The sequence below is a fragment of the Macrobrachium nipponense genome, chromosome 44, assembly GCF_015104395.2.
Source record: "Macrobrachium nipponense isolate FS-2020 chromosome 44, ASM1510439v2, whole genome shotgun sequence".
Lineage (NCBI taxonomy): Eukaryota > Metazoa > Arthropoda > Malacostraca > Decapoda > Palaemonidae > Macrobrachium > Macrobrachium nipponense.
In genome coordinates, this window is record NC_087221.1 from 32,620,376 (window position 1) to 32,635,051 (window position 14,676).

A 14,676-nucleotide genomic window follows, 5' to 3' on the forward strand; every position below is an offset into this window, starting at 1 on the left:
TACGGAAGGGGAGACGGGCCCCGCTCCCGAAGGAGCAGGAGGACCAGCAGAAGGACCCCCCGTCCCACCGGGGTGGTGGGACGGGCCCTTAGAAGTTCCCGAGGAGACTTCTTAGGGGGAAGGCAGCCTTCTTCTTCTTCAGCTTATGGGCCTTAGAAGTCGAAGGGGGAAGAGGCAGCAGCAGACGATGAAGACGAAGATGACAGCTTCCTCTTCTCCTCTTCCTCGTCAGCTCACGCAGGACAGTCGTCAGGTCCTCCATCCAGGCCGGAGCCGGGGCTATTGCCGAAGCAACACGGCCCGACTGCACCTGTCCGGAAGGACCTGGGACTGGGGAAGACACACCGTGGGCAGGACCAGCATGGACAGGCTCAGAAACCAGGAGCGACAGAACAGCAACCGCTCAGGAGGCGCAGGAACAGCGGCAGCGGTAGACCAGAAGGGACAGCCAAGCCAACAGCGGGAATCACATCAGTGGCAGGTACGGCAGGCCCAGCGATCGCCTCGTAGAATCATCGGCAGCCAGCGGAACCTGGGTACTGGCGGCCGGTCCAGGGCGGCTGCTGGAACAGCGGAAGTCTGGGGCAGGCAACACGAAGAAAACAGGCGGCGGCGGCAACACCCCCTCGGTGCGGCGGCGGCCCTAGTAGCGGCAGACGGCGTCACCGACACAGCATGGGGAGTGTAGACCAGGAGGGGGGGGAGCTGCATAAGCGGCCGTGGTAGTAGTGGAGACCGCCCCAGACCTCGCTAGACGCTGCAGCAGCCCGTGGATGCTAGGCACGCCCTGCCGCCGCGGTGGTCCATACCTGTCCAAGGTCGTCTCCCACGGATGTAGCACCTGCGGTAACATAGATAGATTAGTAAGAGGGGTTCCCTCACGCACGGGGGGAAGACATGCCCCACCCCGAACGCAAGGAAGACCCCAAATATAAAATACAACGAAGAAGCTGAGCGGGGGGCAGGAAGGAAGACGAAGAATCGGATACCAAGGGAGTCGCGGGAGAGCTTTCCGACGACTCCTGGCAGACCTTCGCTTCCCCTACCCCCACCCGCACAGCAGTGAAAAGTAATATGAAAATGAAACAGAATACTGCCCTTGCGATTCACTTCATAGAACTTAAAGGGGAAAAGATCAATTCCCGGGTAAGAACGGAAACTTGATCAAAATAATATGATGCTATCATAAAATATATATGAAAATGAAACAGAATACTGCACTTGCGATTTCACTTTCACATAAAACGTAAGGATCAATTCCCGGGTAAGAACGAAAATTGATCCAAATTAAATTCATGCAAATAAATAAATGAAAATGAAAGAATATTGCAATTGCGAATCCTTCCATTGCATTCTATTATACAAAATAAAAGGCTCGTGCCGAGCGCAATCACACTCTCGGTAACGAACGCAGAGGGCAAAAATATAATGAAAAGAGTACTTACATTTTTCAATTACACACTTTCGCCCAAAATACATGACTCGGCGCGAGCGCGCCCGCCCTCGGCACCGAGACATAATTCAAGGGTTCAATTCATGAAAAGAGAGGAAATCGCCGCATCTACGGCGATAGCTCCATGTTGGTTCATTATTAAGTAATGAAAATGAAAACAGTGTACTTACAGTTTCATTTTCAAGTTAAACAAACCATTAGTAGAAAACACAATATAAACAAAGCATACGACGATGAAGCGGGCAGAGAGCGATGACGAACACGTCCTTCACACCCGCGGCCGAAAGCAAAAGTGATTTGTTTACCTCCCAGTCGCGCGGCGCGCGACTGTCGGACAAGCAGTTAACTACCGTTCTCCCCTTGTTCGAAGCTTATGACCGTTCCAGCTGCCGCTAGCTACTTCCTATTGTTAAAGGACCGATGGTTTGTATTACGTATCGGAACAACTCAAACTTATGATCAAACTTTGCTTCAAGACTGGCAATGGCACTGAGGTCAGAAGCATGGGAACTGGGTACAGGATCAGGTGGTATTGCTGAAGGACTGGAAATCTGGGACAAAACAGAAATAACAGGCACATCAGTGGAAGACTTCAAAGATTCCTCACTAGCTAATGACTTGTCACTCCTAGCGGTCACTTTCCTCTTTGGAAAGGTGAAAAGTCAATACTTCCCACTGTCTAGAGTCCCAGTTGACATATCAACACAAATCAGATTTAATGAACACACTTGACCTTTGCAACCCGTACACACTGTGAGTAAGTCATTTGGCAGAAGTCATCTTAGTATTGCAGTCTCTGCTGCAATAACGAGTACTAGTCATACTTACACATCAGACATTGTCGGTAACAAGTCGACTAACAAAATATCAAAAATAAAAACAAGTCCAAATTCTGAATAAAGTTATTCAATAAAAAAACCGACTAAATAAATGCCGAAAGGCTACCTAAAGAATCCAAAATACTTCAATGATATCCTCAAGGTTATAACCAGTAAAGCCTATGAACTCCAAATAGTAAGCCACTGCTCACGACCTTCTTTGGAAGCCGGCAGAAATAAATTGGAGCTCTCTGTTGTGTTGTTTCTCTCCTTCCTTGAAAAGTGGGTGGGGCTATTTATCTATACCAAAAACAAACAAAAGAATCGCTACCATGATTTTCAAATTTTAGCTGCTGGTACTTTGAAATTGTTAGGTATGTAACCGCTTGGTAAGTTACTTATATAAAAATATGAAAACTACAAAATGAGTAACATTCTTACGCTAATAAATGAACAAAATAATAAACTGAAGGCAATACAAAACTGCTGTATAGAAACAAAATGAAAGCTTGCATTAAATACATGTTACATACTGCTGTATGTATTTTGCAGTTACACATACTGAGAGGAAAAAGCATCATAGCTTTGAGGAGTAGAAATATGAGATGCATGGCTAATGCTTACTTGGGTTGCAGTGTTTGCCATTACCACAAGTGAATTTGGACCCTCCCTGCCACTGCCTCTGTTACCAAGAGCATTTTCATTCTTTGAACTCTTAACTCCTAAAGAAGTTTCTATTCCTCCTGCTGAATTCTGGTCAGCACTTACACCTGCTATATTAGTACTATCAGTAATTACCGAAGGTAAATCTTCACCCGAAGTTGGGACTTGGTAAGTGACGTATGTCCAACTATGAGATGGAGCTCCCAATACAGTACTTCCTGCTACATTCATACAAGTTCCTGGAAGTACCTGACTCTGTAATATCTCTCCAGAAACAATCTGACCTGGAACAAGTTGACTGGGCACAACCCCTACTGGGTAAAATGTTCCAACAGTAGTTGTGGTTGAAATGGGTGCCTGACTTGTGTAAGTACCATCATGACACAAAGGCAAATTTCCTGAATAACCAGAAACTGATGCTGCTGATTCCATGAGCTGAGCATTGACTTCATTTGGTCTAGCTACAGTGTCTTCATATTTTTCATTGTCAAGATCTGCTGCAAAATCTATCTTACTCCCCTGAGCATACATGTAATGATTTACTGTTTCTTCAGGCAAACCAAGGGATGCCGCTAAGCTGTTGGCTACAGTAGAGAGAGCCTCTGCCTCTGAGGAAGACTGATTATTACTTATATCTGTTATTGTCTCACATACATGCTCCACCATCAGTCCACCTCCTCCACTGACACCTTCAGATATCTCATCTGTTTTTTTAAGAGAGTTTGCTAACTTAGTTTGTGATTCACCTTCTTTGCTTTCATTAGCTGAATTAGAAGCTGCCTGGGCTGCTAAATGTGCTGCTCTGTGATTGGATTTGCAATGAGCCTTCAAGTTGTAGGATCGTGCAAAAGTCTGGGGACAATATGGACATTTGTGACTAACGCTTGGCTTGCTCTGACACAGCTTAGTTTGCATATGACCTTGGAGAGCACCAAACGAACGAAATGCAACTCCACAAACAGAACATGTATAATTATCAGCATTTGCATGCTGTGAACGATGCTTCAATAAAGCAGCATCGTTCATTGCCACATGATCACAAAGATCACACTTGGGAAACGTCACATTTCTGGGTATTTTATTATGTTCTATGTACTGATGATAGGCCAATTCCAATTTTCTACCAGGTCGGTAACCACATATACTACAAAGCCTCGACTCCCTTTTACTATGAACTTCTTTCATGTGTTGCTGATAGCTGCAGTAATCTGAAAACTCCAATGGTTCATTCAAAAAACAAGTGTAACAAGCATATGGCACATTGTCAATACCTGCTAAAATTGAACTGCTTTTGTCCTTATGCTCAGCTGTCACATGTTTTTTAAATGCAAAATATGAGGAAAATGTAGCCTCTTCACATTCAGGGCAATTAAATTTCTGAGTTGTCCTCACAGCACGAGAAGATGAATTCACTTCTACCTTACTTCCATTCACTGAACTTTTGTCATGTTTTGAACTTGATTTATTTTTATGTTCATTTTCACTTAAAACAAGGTACTGAACTTTTGATTTCACAAGCTTTCCGCCATTACTTTTGTCACTACCTTTTTTAAGGATCTTCAATCTAATATTTTTTCTGTCTTTAACAAGGTGAGGATACTTTTTCAACACTTCTGAGATAATTTTGGCATGACTGGACATGTCTCCCTGGGTAATCCCTTGACTAGTAGACTGACCTGAACTAACTCCAGTCTTTTTATTCTTACCTCTTTCATTCCCAAGACTAGACGACTCACAAACATCACTATCATCTAAGGCTAAGTTCATAAGAACTTTTTTCTTCAATGATAAAGTTAATTTTACTGGTGAAGGGGAATCTTCACTTGATCTGAAACTCCCAACAGTCTTCTGAACATCAATGAGGGACTGTGATGGCTCTTTTGAATTTGAATAAGTGGCAACTTCATTTATCAACTCATTATTTTCATCTAAGGGAAACGAAACCCGTTTCTTTATTCTAACAGAGCTGCTTTTTTCCTTTTTCTTTTTCAGTATAGATTTTTTTGGAGGGCCAGAGCTATCAAGTATAATGCAATCATTACTTTCAGAAGTATCCTCCTCACTACTTCCGAGAGATGACTTGGACTCCTCCTTCACCATGACTTGACTACTTTGTGCATCACTAGGATTTTCAACATTTGATTCCATTTCATCAACATCCCCATCTTCTAGTTGTTTACAAATATTTGATATTTTTTCCATCAACTCTTTACTTTCTTTTCCTGTATCTTCTTCTTCTAAACATTCTTCATCCAAATCAGATGAATCATGATAATCTGAACTGGGTGAATTAGATGAACTTTTTTCTACTGCATTTTGAGAAAAGGCTGGACATTGATCTTGAGATTGTGGAATGGGTAGTACTCTTACTTCATCATTAGAACTTTCACCTGACAAATGGTTTAATGGCGATGTACTACTAGACCAAGTAACACTTGTATTCTTAGCAACACTGTTTGGAGAGGTAACATTCACAGTAGAATTTGAAACTGGTGTACTTACAGAAATACTGTTATCGTTATTATCATTAGAACCAGATGAATAATATGGTGGTAATGGTGATTTAGATGACCATGTGGCAATCTGCACTGAGCCGTTTTCTGACTCTTCTTCCAGTTCAAATCTTGTAGGCCTAGCAGTTTCTGCTGGCCTTTTGCGTCTGAAAGAATAAACTTCAGATAAAACATGCACAGTTTATTTACAATATAATCAGGCAAAAAATTTTTGTACGAAAATTTAGTGTAAAAACTTTTAAGAAAATGCAAAAGCACCTCAACTAAACACACTTTGGGAGGCAGCATTTCTGATGTCACAAAATCTTCCTTAGTAGCAAAGACCCTATATTATAGCCTGCACTAGAATTTTTTTTAGATGTTTTACAGCTAACCATGATTTCACATAGTAGTTCCTGACATACACTAACTTGTACTCTACACTTTATTTCAACTCATGAAGTTTACTAAAAAGTGTACCACATCTAAAATGGTAGCACAGCAAAAAATAATGATAATAACACAACTGATAAGTACAAGTCCATTAAGTTCAGATCTATATCTGAAGTGTTACTAAACAGGCATGAAAAATGAGGGACAAACCAAAAAGGTTAAGGGATAAAAAACCTTTATCTTTCAAAAAGAACACCTTTTTCTTTTGAGCTTGGAAAGTAAGAAAAATTTGAAAAAATAGCACTTTTTTCCTAAATATACTAACCCTTGGTCACTTATGTATGAGTATTCCTAGTTACCAGTTGGAATTAGTCACAAACTTTGCTAACCAGATAGTTTACTAGTGGTAGGCAGGAGGGGGATGAGGAGTACCCTACTCAACCGACTGTCTAGCTCACTTTTTTCTTCAGCATCAGGGACATATGCCAAACCCCTGATATAACAGACTCATTTGTGTAACTTAAATGTGCAAGGCCAGTCGACCTTGGCTGCTGTGGTTCAGACAGAGGAAGAAGAAAGGGGAAAGAATTACCATTCATTCATCCTTTACCCAATCCTTAAGCCAACTGGGGAATTGTAGGCAAGATTACCCTTTAGGAGCTTGCATCACTAAATAAAATGCTGAACAGCCACCACAGGAACTAACGAGATGTCCAACTACATGTGGGTGATGTCCCAAATGTAGAAAGGAAGGATATCTGTTAATGCCAGACCCAAGTGTTCAATATTCTCTTTGTATCGGCTCTTAAAAGTCCTTGAAATCTCTCCTCAGGAACTAACAGGTTCTGATTTTGACCAGATATTCAAAAACAAACAAGCCCTCTAGATGCCAGACTTGGTACAACAAACCTTGCACTCACCAACTTGCTTCATTGAGGCTCACATTAGCATTAAAATGAACTTATTATGTCAAGACCATCTAGCTAGACCACATTCTTCAATAAAGCTAAAGCTAGCAGAAACTACAATGTCTAGATGTGTGTATGTATGAGCATGGTTCAAGCATTCCTCATTAGCAATACAAACTAAAACCAATATGACAAATTTTCTACAACAATTTGTATTTTTCATAGCTACAAACCTGAGGTCTTAACAACAGGATAATTTCTAGCGCCTAGCTGGATCTGGTAAAAAAGCAGATGAAAGCAAGGAATCTTGTGGTATCTGGCAATGCATGCATAGATCAGGTGAAGAGTGGTCAAACGCCGAACATCTACGCCAGTCTTTCCCCACTCAGGATGACTTAACAAAAAGAGGGGCGGGTAGAGGCGGGCAGTATAACGTTAAGAACTCAGGTTTGTAGCTATGAAAAATACAAATTGTCCTAGAAAATTTGTCATTTGTTCATACGCGAACAAACCCTCGGTCTTAACAATAGGATAGGCTCACACTTGGAGGGAGGTATAAGACATCCTAGACCAGCTGGGGGCCTACCCGCCAGTCCAGCTCACAAAAGAACTAGGTCTTAGAGAGGGACTGAAGCCCGTTAAGAAGCTAGATACACTAAAATCTAACCACTCAGAACCTGATTGACATACAATGATATACTATGGGATAACCATTGTATAGGGAACCAAAGAAAAACTTTGTCCAAAAAAACAAACCAGGGCATTAGAGTTTGTAGTACTCCCGACTCCTCCTTGCCCAGGAGCGGAGCCTATGCTACTAAATAGTGGGTAAGATATTGAATACTGCACGACCACACTACCAGTATGACTACCTCACTCACCTGTGTCAGACCAGTCCAGCAAATGACGTGTCAATTCCTTAAACCGCCCGAAGGAAGAAGGAAAGGTACAAGAGAAAGAGGGAGGCCAGCCAACTCACTCATTCTCTCATCCACACAATCATCTTAGGTAAGAGACAAAGGTGCCACGTTAAGGGCAACTATGAGTTACACAACCTGTTGGGCAGCCACCACAGGACCCAGGGAAAATGTGTCCATAGATCGGTGGGCAACATCATTAAGATAGGAGGTGAACGTGGACTGGTGTAACCAAGTACTAGCGCTCAGCACTCTATGTACAGCCAAGTTCTTTTTGAAAGCCAGAGAGGGACCAATACCCCTAACGTCATGTGCTCTAGCCTGCACAGACGTGGTGATGGAATCATCAAGAGTCAAGTATGCCTGTCTGATGGCTTCCCGTATCCAAAAAGAGATAGTATTCTTAGACACCTCTTTCTTCGTACGGCCTGTACTGACAAAAAGTCTGCGGCAGCCTGATCTAACGTGCCGAGTCTTTCAAGATAGTAACGCAGGGCCCGGACAGGGCACAACAAAAGCTCTTGAGCATCACTACCCACAAAGTCAGTCAGTGACGGAATGGAGAATGAAGCAAACCTGTCATCATGTACCGAGGGATTTTGGGTCTTAGCCACGAATTCCGGAACAAATTCGAAAGACGCTGACTTCCAACCCCTGGTGTGCTTCACCTCATAACCCAGACCGTGGAACTCTCCTACCCTTTTGGAAGATGCCAAAGCCAAAAGGAAAACTGTCTTGAGCGTCAGGTTCCTATCAGATGAGCGGCGCAAGGGCTCATATGGACTCTTAGTCAAGCTCTTAAGCACCAAGGAAACATCCCACGTTGGGGGCTTGAGCTCTCTAAAAGAAGATGACTGCTCAAACCCCTTAACTAGCAGGGAAAGTTCCCAGGAAGAGGAGATGTCGATACCCTTCAGGCGTAACACCAAACTCAGAGCCGCCCTGTAGCCTCTAATAGCAGACACAGACAAACGTTTCTCGTCTCTGAGGAAGGTTAAAAAGTGCTATTCGCTACATAGAGGTCGCCAGTGGAGAAAAACCCCGTTTACGACACCAATCACAGTAGATCACCCGTTTGCCTTGGTAAACTGCGGAGGTTGACTTCCTAAGACTGCTGGACATGTGCCCAGCTGACTTCTAAGAAAAGCCTCTCTCTCGGAGGAGATAGTTGATAGCCTCCAACCGTGAAGAGACAGGGATTCTACTGACTGGTGGAACCTTTCTGCATAGGCTGACACAGGAGATGCCGCCAAGGCGGAATCTCCCTCGGAATCTCCGACAATAACGATAGCAGATCTGGAAACCATTCCGCCTGAGGCCACAGAGGGGCCACCAGTCATTCTGAGACCCTGTGAACCCAACAGCCTGTTCAGAACCTGACAGATCAAACAAAACGGAGGGAAGGCATACACCTCCAGGTTGTCCAAGGGATGTTGGAATGCGTCCTCTGCCAATGCCAAGGGATCTGAGACCACTGAACAGAACACTTCCAGATTCCTGTTGTAACGTGTCACGAAAGGTCCAGTATGGGTCTCCCCCAAATCTAGAAAAGCCTGTCCGCCACCACTTGATGAAGGGACCACTCTGTGCCTAAGATCTGATCCTGGCGACTAAGTTTGTCTGCGACCACGTTCCGCTTCCCTGGGATATACCTGGCTGAGAGCTCTACCGAATTACTGATTGCCCACTGGTGAAGCTCGACGGTCAAGGCATGAAGTTGCTGAGAAACTAGGCCTCCCTGTTTGTTCACGTAGGCTACCACCGTGGTGTTGTCCGACATGAGAACGACAGAGTGACCCTCTACCATCCCCCGAAATTCCTTCAGACCCAGGAAAGCCGCCTTCAAGTCCAAGACGTTGACATGCTGCTGCTTGTCCTTTAAACCCCAAACACCTGAAGCAATGAGGCCGCATAAGTGCGCGCCCCAACCTGCGAGGGAGGCGTCCGAGAACAGAAGGAAGTCCGGAGGGAGAGAACGCAGAGGGACGCCCTTCAATAGATTCTGGTCGTCCAACCACCAACGAAGGTCTTCTCTCACTTTCAAAGACAGTGGGACCATAAACGGGAGAGTCCCCTGCCGGAGACCAGAATTCCCCCAGTCTCCATTGCAGAGACCGAGGATGAAGACACCCATGAGGGACCAGCTTCTCCAGGGAAGACAGCACTCCCAGAAGAACCTGCCACTGATGAGCTGACTGATGCGACTTTGAGAGGAAGTTGCGCGCCACAGCCCGCAACTTCTCCAATCTCTGATCCGACGGGAAAACTCTCGCCAGTCGTAACGATGACCATGCCCAGGTAGAGAATCCTTTGAGTGGGTACGAGGTTCGACTTTTCCCGGTTGACTAATATGCCCAGGTCCAGAAAGACCCGAAGAAGACGATCCCTGTCTTACAGCAGCTTTTCCCTGGAAACTGCCAAGACCAACCAATCGTCGAAGTACCTCAGCAAACGGATCCCCTGAGCATGGGCCCAACTTGTGAACACTTGAGGGGCTGTGGTCAACCCGAAGCACAAGACTTTGAACTCGAAGATCTTGTCCGCCAGAGAGAAGCAAAGGAACTTCCTGGACGTGGGATGAACAAGGATTTGGAAGTATTCGTCCTTCAAGTCTATCGACAGCATGAAGTCGCCTTCCCTCACGGCTGCCAACACCAACAGAGGGGTCTCCATCTTGAACCGTGTCTTCCTGATGAAGCGATTCAAGGTGGATAAGTCGATCACGGGTGTTCAGAAAAAAAAAAAAATCAACACCAACAGTTGAAACTGGGGATACGAATATAGAAAGAAACACTAACACAACAAAGGTTTATTTACAAGCTTACTAACAAAGATAAATGCAGAATGGTGTCTCCTAGTCTGTCTGTATCTAAACCCGACCTAGTTACTACCATTTCAGGCACTGGATATCCCTCACAACAGGATTCACATTCTTGGATAAAGCTAAGTCATTACCGACAATAATGTCAACGCCATCCACGGGGCAAACTGTCAACTACTGCAAGTTTCAATTCTCCTGACACTACCTGACTTTCTAAATTCAACTTCAACAAAGGACAAAGATCACAAGTGTTAGGAAATCCACCTAACATGACTTTTTCTTCCAAATTGATTTCTGCCCTGTTCGGCACACTCTCTCTCCTAATCAGTGAGACAGCAGCTCCTCTGTCTCGAAGCAAGACTTCTCTCAAATCTACTCCTCCAAGAGAGGAAACTACACCTTCTGACAGAAATTCACCAAAAAATTTCCAAGTTTCTCTCATCACATCATTCCTACTTGACTAAAGGTTAACTAGAGACACTGGTTACTTACCGTCCTTCCTTTCTACTGCACAATCTCTCGATAAATGCCCTTTCCCATTACATCGAAAACAAGTTAATTCTAAGTCACTAGATGCCATTTTACTCTTAAAAACCTTAGACGTATGACCAGGTTTTCCACATGTATAACAGGAATAGTCACTTTTACTCGCATTGCTATTACTAGGACTGAAACCTTTACCGCTTTGTACTCTACCAGATGAAGGATCATTTCGTTTCTTACTAACACTCAAATTATGAGTTAGACTATATTCGTCAGCTAACCTAATTGCTCCTGCAAAAGATACTTCTCGCCTATCTTCAATGTTAAGTTTAATCTCAGGGGATACGTTAACTTTGAAGTTTTCTAACAACACTAAGTTCTTCAAACTATCAAAATCCTCAACTTTAGCAGAAGTTAACCAATCAAAAAACAGCCTTTCTAACTCCTTACCATATTCTACATACGTAATATTTTTGTCCTTTCTCAAACTTCTAAATTTCTTATGGTACGCCTCCGGTACTAACCTGTACGCACTAAGAACAGTTTCTTTCACAATATCATAATTATCACATTCCTCCTTAAGCATGCAACTATACACAGTAAGCACCCTACCACTCAAAACTGACTGTAAATATAAAGTCTACATTTCTTTAGGAGAACCTACTCTTTCCATTAACTTCTCAAAACACAAAATATTTTGTTACATCTTCCTCATCAAACTTTGGTACTAATTTCAGCACTGCACTCATGCCTAACCTATCTGCTTCGTTTTCGTTCTCGCCTGTCCGACTGTTACGAGTACTTTCCCTTAACCGAGCAATTTCCAACTCATGCATACGTTCCTTCTCTCTTTCTTCCTGCTGCATTACCAAAATTTCTCTCTCTTGCTACATTTTCATTGCTTCTCTCTCTTTCTCTTGTTGCATTTCTCTCTCAGCTGCTCTTTCCTCTCTCTCAGCCGCTCTTTCATCTCTCTCATACTTCTCTCTTTCTTTCTTTTCAACATACTCACGGAGATCATTCCCCTCTAGACCTAGGAGCTTACCCGAATCGATATACTCTTTCACCATCTCACTCATTCTCCCTGTTTCAAACTGCTAAAGTGTTGAAATATTCTAAGCAAGGTCGCCACAATGTTACGAACCGAGAGAAGGTCCACTTCAGATTCGAAATGAGAAAAAAAAAAAATCAACACCAGCAGTTGAAACTGGGGATACGAATATAGAAAGAAACACTAACACAACAAAGGTTTATTTACAAGCTTACTAACAAACATCAAAGCAGAATGGTGTCACCTATTTACATTAAAAAGGTAAAATCTTACTGCATGAACTGGGGGAACAGTGAGGCAATGAAAGTAACTTGCCGACCAGTTTTGCAACTCGAAGCGATGGCTTCACAAAAGGAGAACTCTAATGGTAGACGCCTTCTTGCCTCCGTATTGCAGAAAATAATGTCTACTCTTGATACTTGAAGGGGGGGGGGGGGGGGGGGGGGGGGGGGGGGGGGGGGGGGGGGGGGGGGGGGGGGGGGGGGGGGTGGGGGGGGGGGGGGGGGGGGTGGGGGGGGGGGGGGGGGCAACGTCTCTAAGGGCGGGGCTCTGATTTAGACATGGCTTGGTGCACCAATCGTTCCTTGGTGTCAGCCCGACATCGGTCAATCGCATTGTCGAGTTCAGTCCGTGGAAACAAAAATTGCGATTCTAACAGATCACCATTCCTCAAGGCCAGCAAAGACTCGGTGTCGAGCAACCTCTCCATCCTAGACAAAGCCGCATCCCTCCTACCCAGAAGAAGATTAGCCCATAAATTGGCACTGAGGTGAGCCAAATAAGAAAACGCCTTGCCCCCGGATTGCAAAAGACTGGCAAGCGAGGCGGCCCTCACCAACCCATCAGGGGACCTGTCAGAAGCCATCTTGGCAATCACCACAGACCAGAGGTCCAGCCAAGAAACCATCTGCAACACGGAGGCCACCGTAGATTCCAAAGCTAAGGCATCTTGCGGAGATAAGGACGGAGCCACTGACCTCAACTGTTCCAAAGTCAAACCCGGCTTCAGGCGAATGACATCTGGGTTAAGGTGGCGTGACAACAAAAAGGCAGAGCTCGTAGCATAGTACCTCCTATGTCTTGTGAGAGGTGGGGGTAGGAGTTTGGTAGAGCCTCTAGAGCGAAGTGAACCGTCCCGGTCAGAAACAGAGGCGTTAACCTTCTGCAAGACAGACTGAATGTGCCCTGACAACGGCCACTGGAGAGATGATTTGGGGTCCAGAGCAGCTCCCACCAAGGCTTCCAAGCAAGAAGGAGTGTAAGACGACCGAGCCTGAGTCCTACTTTCTAAATTGTTGAACCCACGAATGAGATCAACAACCTCCAAAAAGGAAGACAGAAACTCCTGTGTGTCCCCTTCTTCCTGCTCTGGCACCGGCAACCGACGACGAGAAGGATGTGTAGGCTCCTCTAACGCGTTTTCTTCACCAAAATTCACAGAAGGGTTAGTAGGCAAACAGTCTGAAACCCCTACTAGCCTATCTGGGCTGGGTCCAAGCGTCAGCCTCCGAGACGGACCCACTGTAACATAAACAGGTGACTCCAGACGTCCATGAACAGACACGTACGTGAGAGGGGGGGGAAACTCGAGCACTCAAGATTGACGGAGAATCCCTTATAGTGGAAGACTTGGAAGCAAGCAAACACTCCGGCTGCACCATCTCCAATCTCACTACCTTCGACGTCTTGACAGGCACCTTTAGATCTTTACGGGCGACGAATAGGCCTGGGAGAAGAAGGAGCACTACCATCATGTGCACGGACAGGGGAGGTTGCAACAGGCTCGCGATGTACAAGGACAGGGTGGGGGGGTGGGGGGGTTGCACATACGAGATTGGGCCGCGAAGCAACCCCTGCAAAACACACATCACTAACACTACCTGAAACCACAGCACTCTCGGGAACATGTCCGTGCTGCTCCTCCCTCGGCAGCGAAGGAAGGCCAAAGTCCTTAGCCTTCCAACGCTTAATACGCCCACAAGGCGTAGAAGGGGAAGAGGGAGAGGAAGACAGCACTAGCTTCTTATGCACACTCTTTTCGGAAGGCGGGGACGAAGCAACGCGTTTCCTACCAGTCCTCCCTTCCGATAAGGCAGCCAACTTCACATCTAAAACAGAGTCCAGCCTCTGAAGCACTGCCTGGCATATGATCTCGGACTGATGTGCCAGAGAAGGCTCCGAAGACAAGGAAGGGAGATGTTTTGAACTGGGCGGCAGAGATGATGTCACGGCTAAGAGAGGCAGCTCGGAGGAGGCGACTGGGAGATACGTCATCGATGAGAGTGACGTCACGACTTCCCCTCTGAGCGAGGGGGAAAGAGACGCCACTGGTGGAGGAATACACAAAGATGGGCCCCGTGACGACAACAACGGGGCTGACGCTGCAGCATCACTCCGAGACAAGATGGCGGCAGACACCGGCGGAGCAATACAAGATAGCCGACTGCTCCCACCCGTGGAGACAAGGCCGGGAGGGGGGGGATGGCCTGGCTGGACTGGGGAGGGGGGTGCGAGCCTCCACAAAATGCTCTAGCAACCCCCCCAAGGACGGGGTACCCCCTAGCCCAAGCGTCTTCCAAATCACTGCCATTTTGGACGCCTCCGACTCTGGAAAAGAAGAGAATGATGAAAAAACCTCACCCTACTCGGGAAGCGAAAAAAACTCCCGAGGAAGAGG

The 14,676-nt window shown here is 45.5% G+C and overlaps 1 protein-coding gene across 1 annotated transcript in view; it reads right to left on the reverse strand.

Moving 5' to 3' along the window:
• Positions 1-2,346: 2,346 nt before the first annotated feature.
• Positions 2,347-14,676, reverse strand: part of LOC135204153 (uncharacterized) — a gene marked incomplete in the record, with an annotated part of 33,647 nt that continues 21,317 nt past the window's right edge. Inside the window, 1 exon segment of the mRNA XM_064234183.1 lies at positions 2,347-5,593. Within this exon segment, the coding sequence (XP_064090253.1) occupies positions 2,824-5,593 (2,770 nt within the window).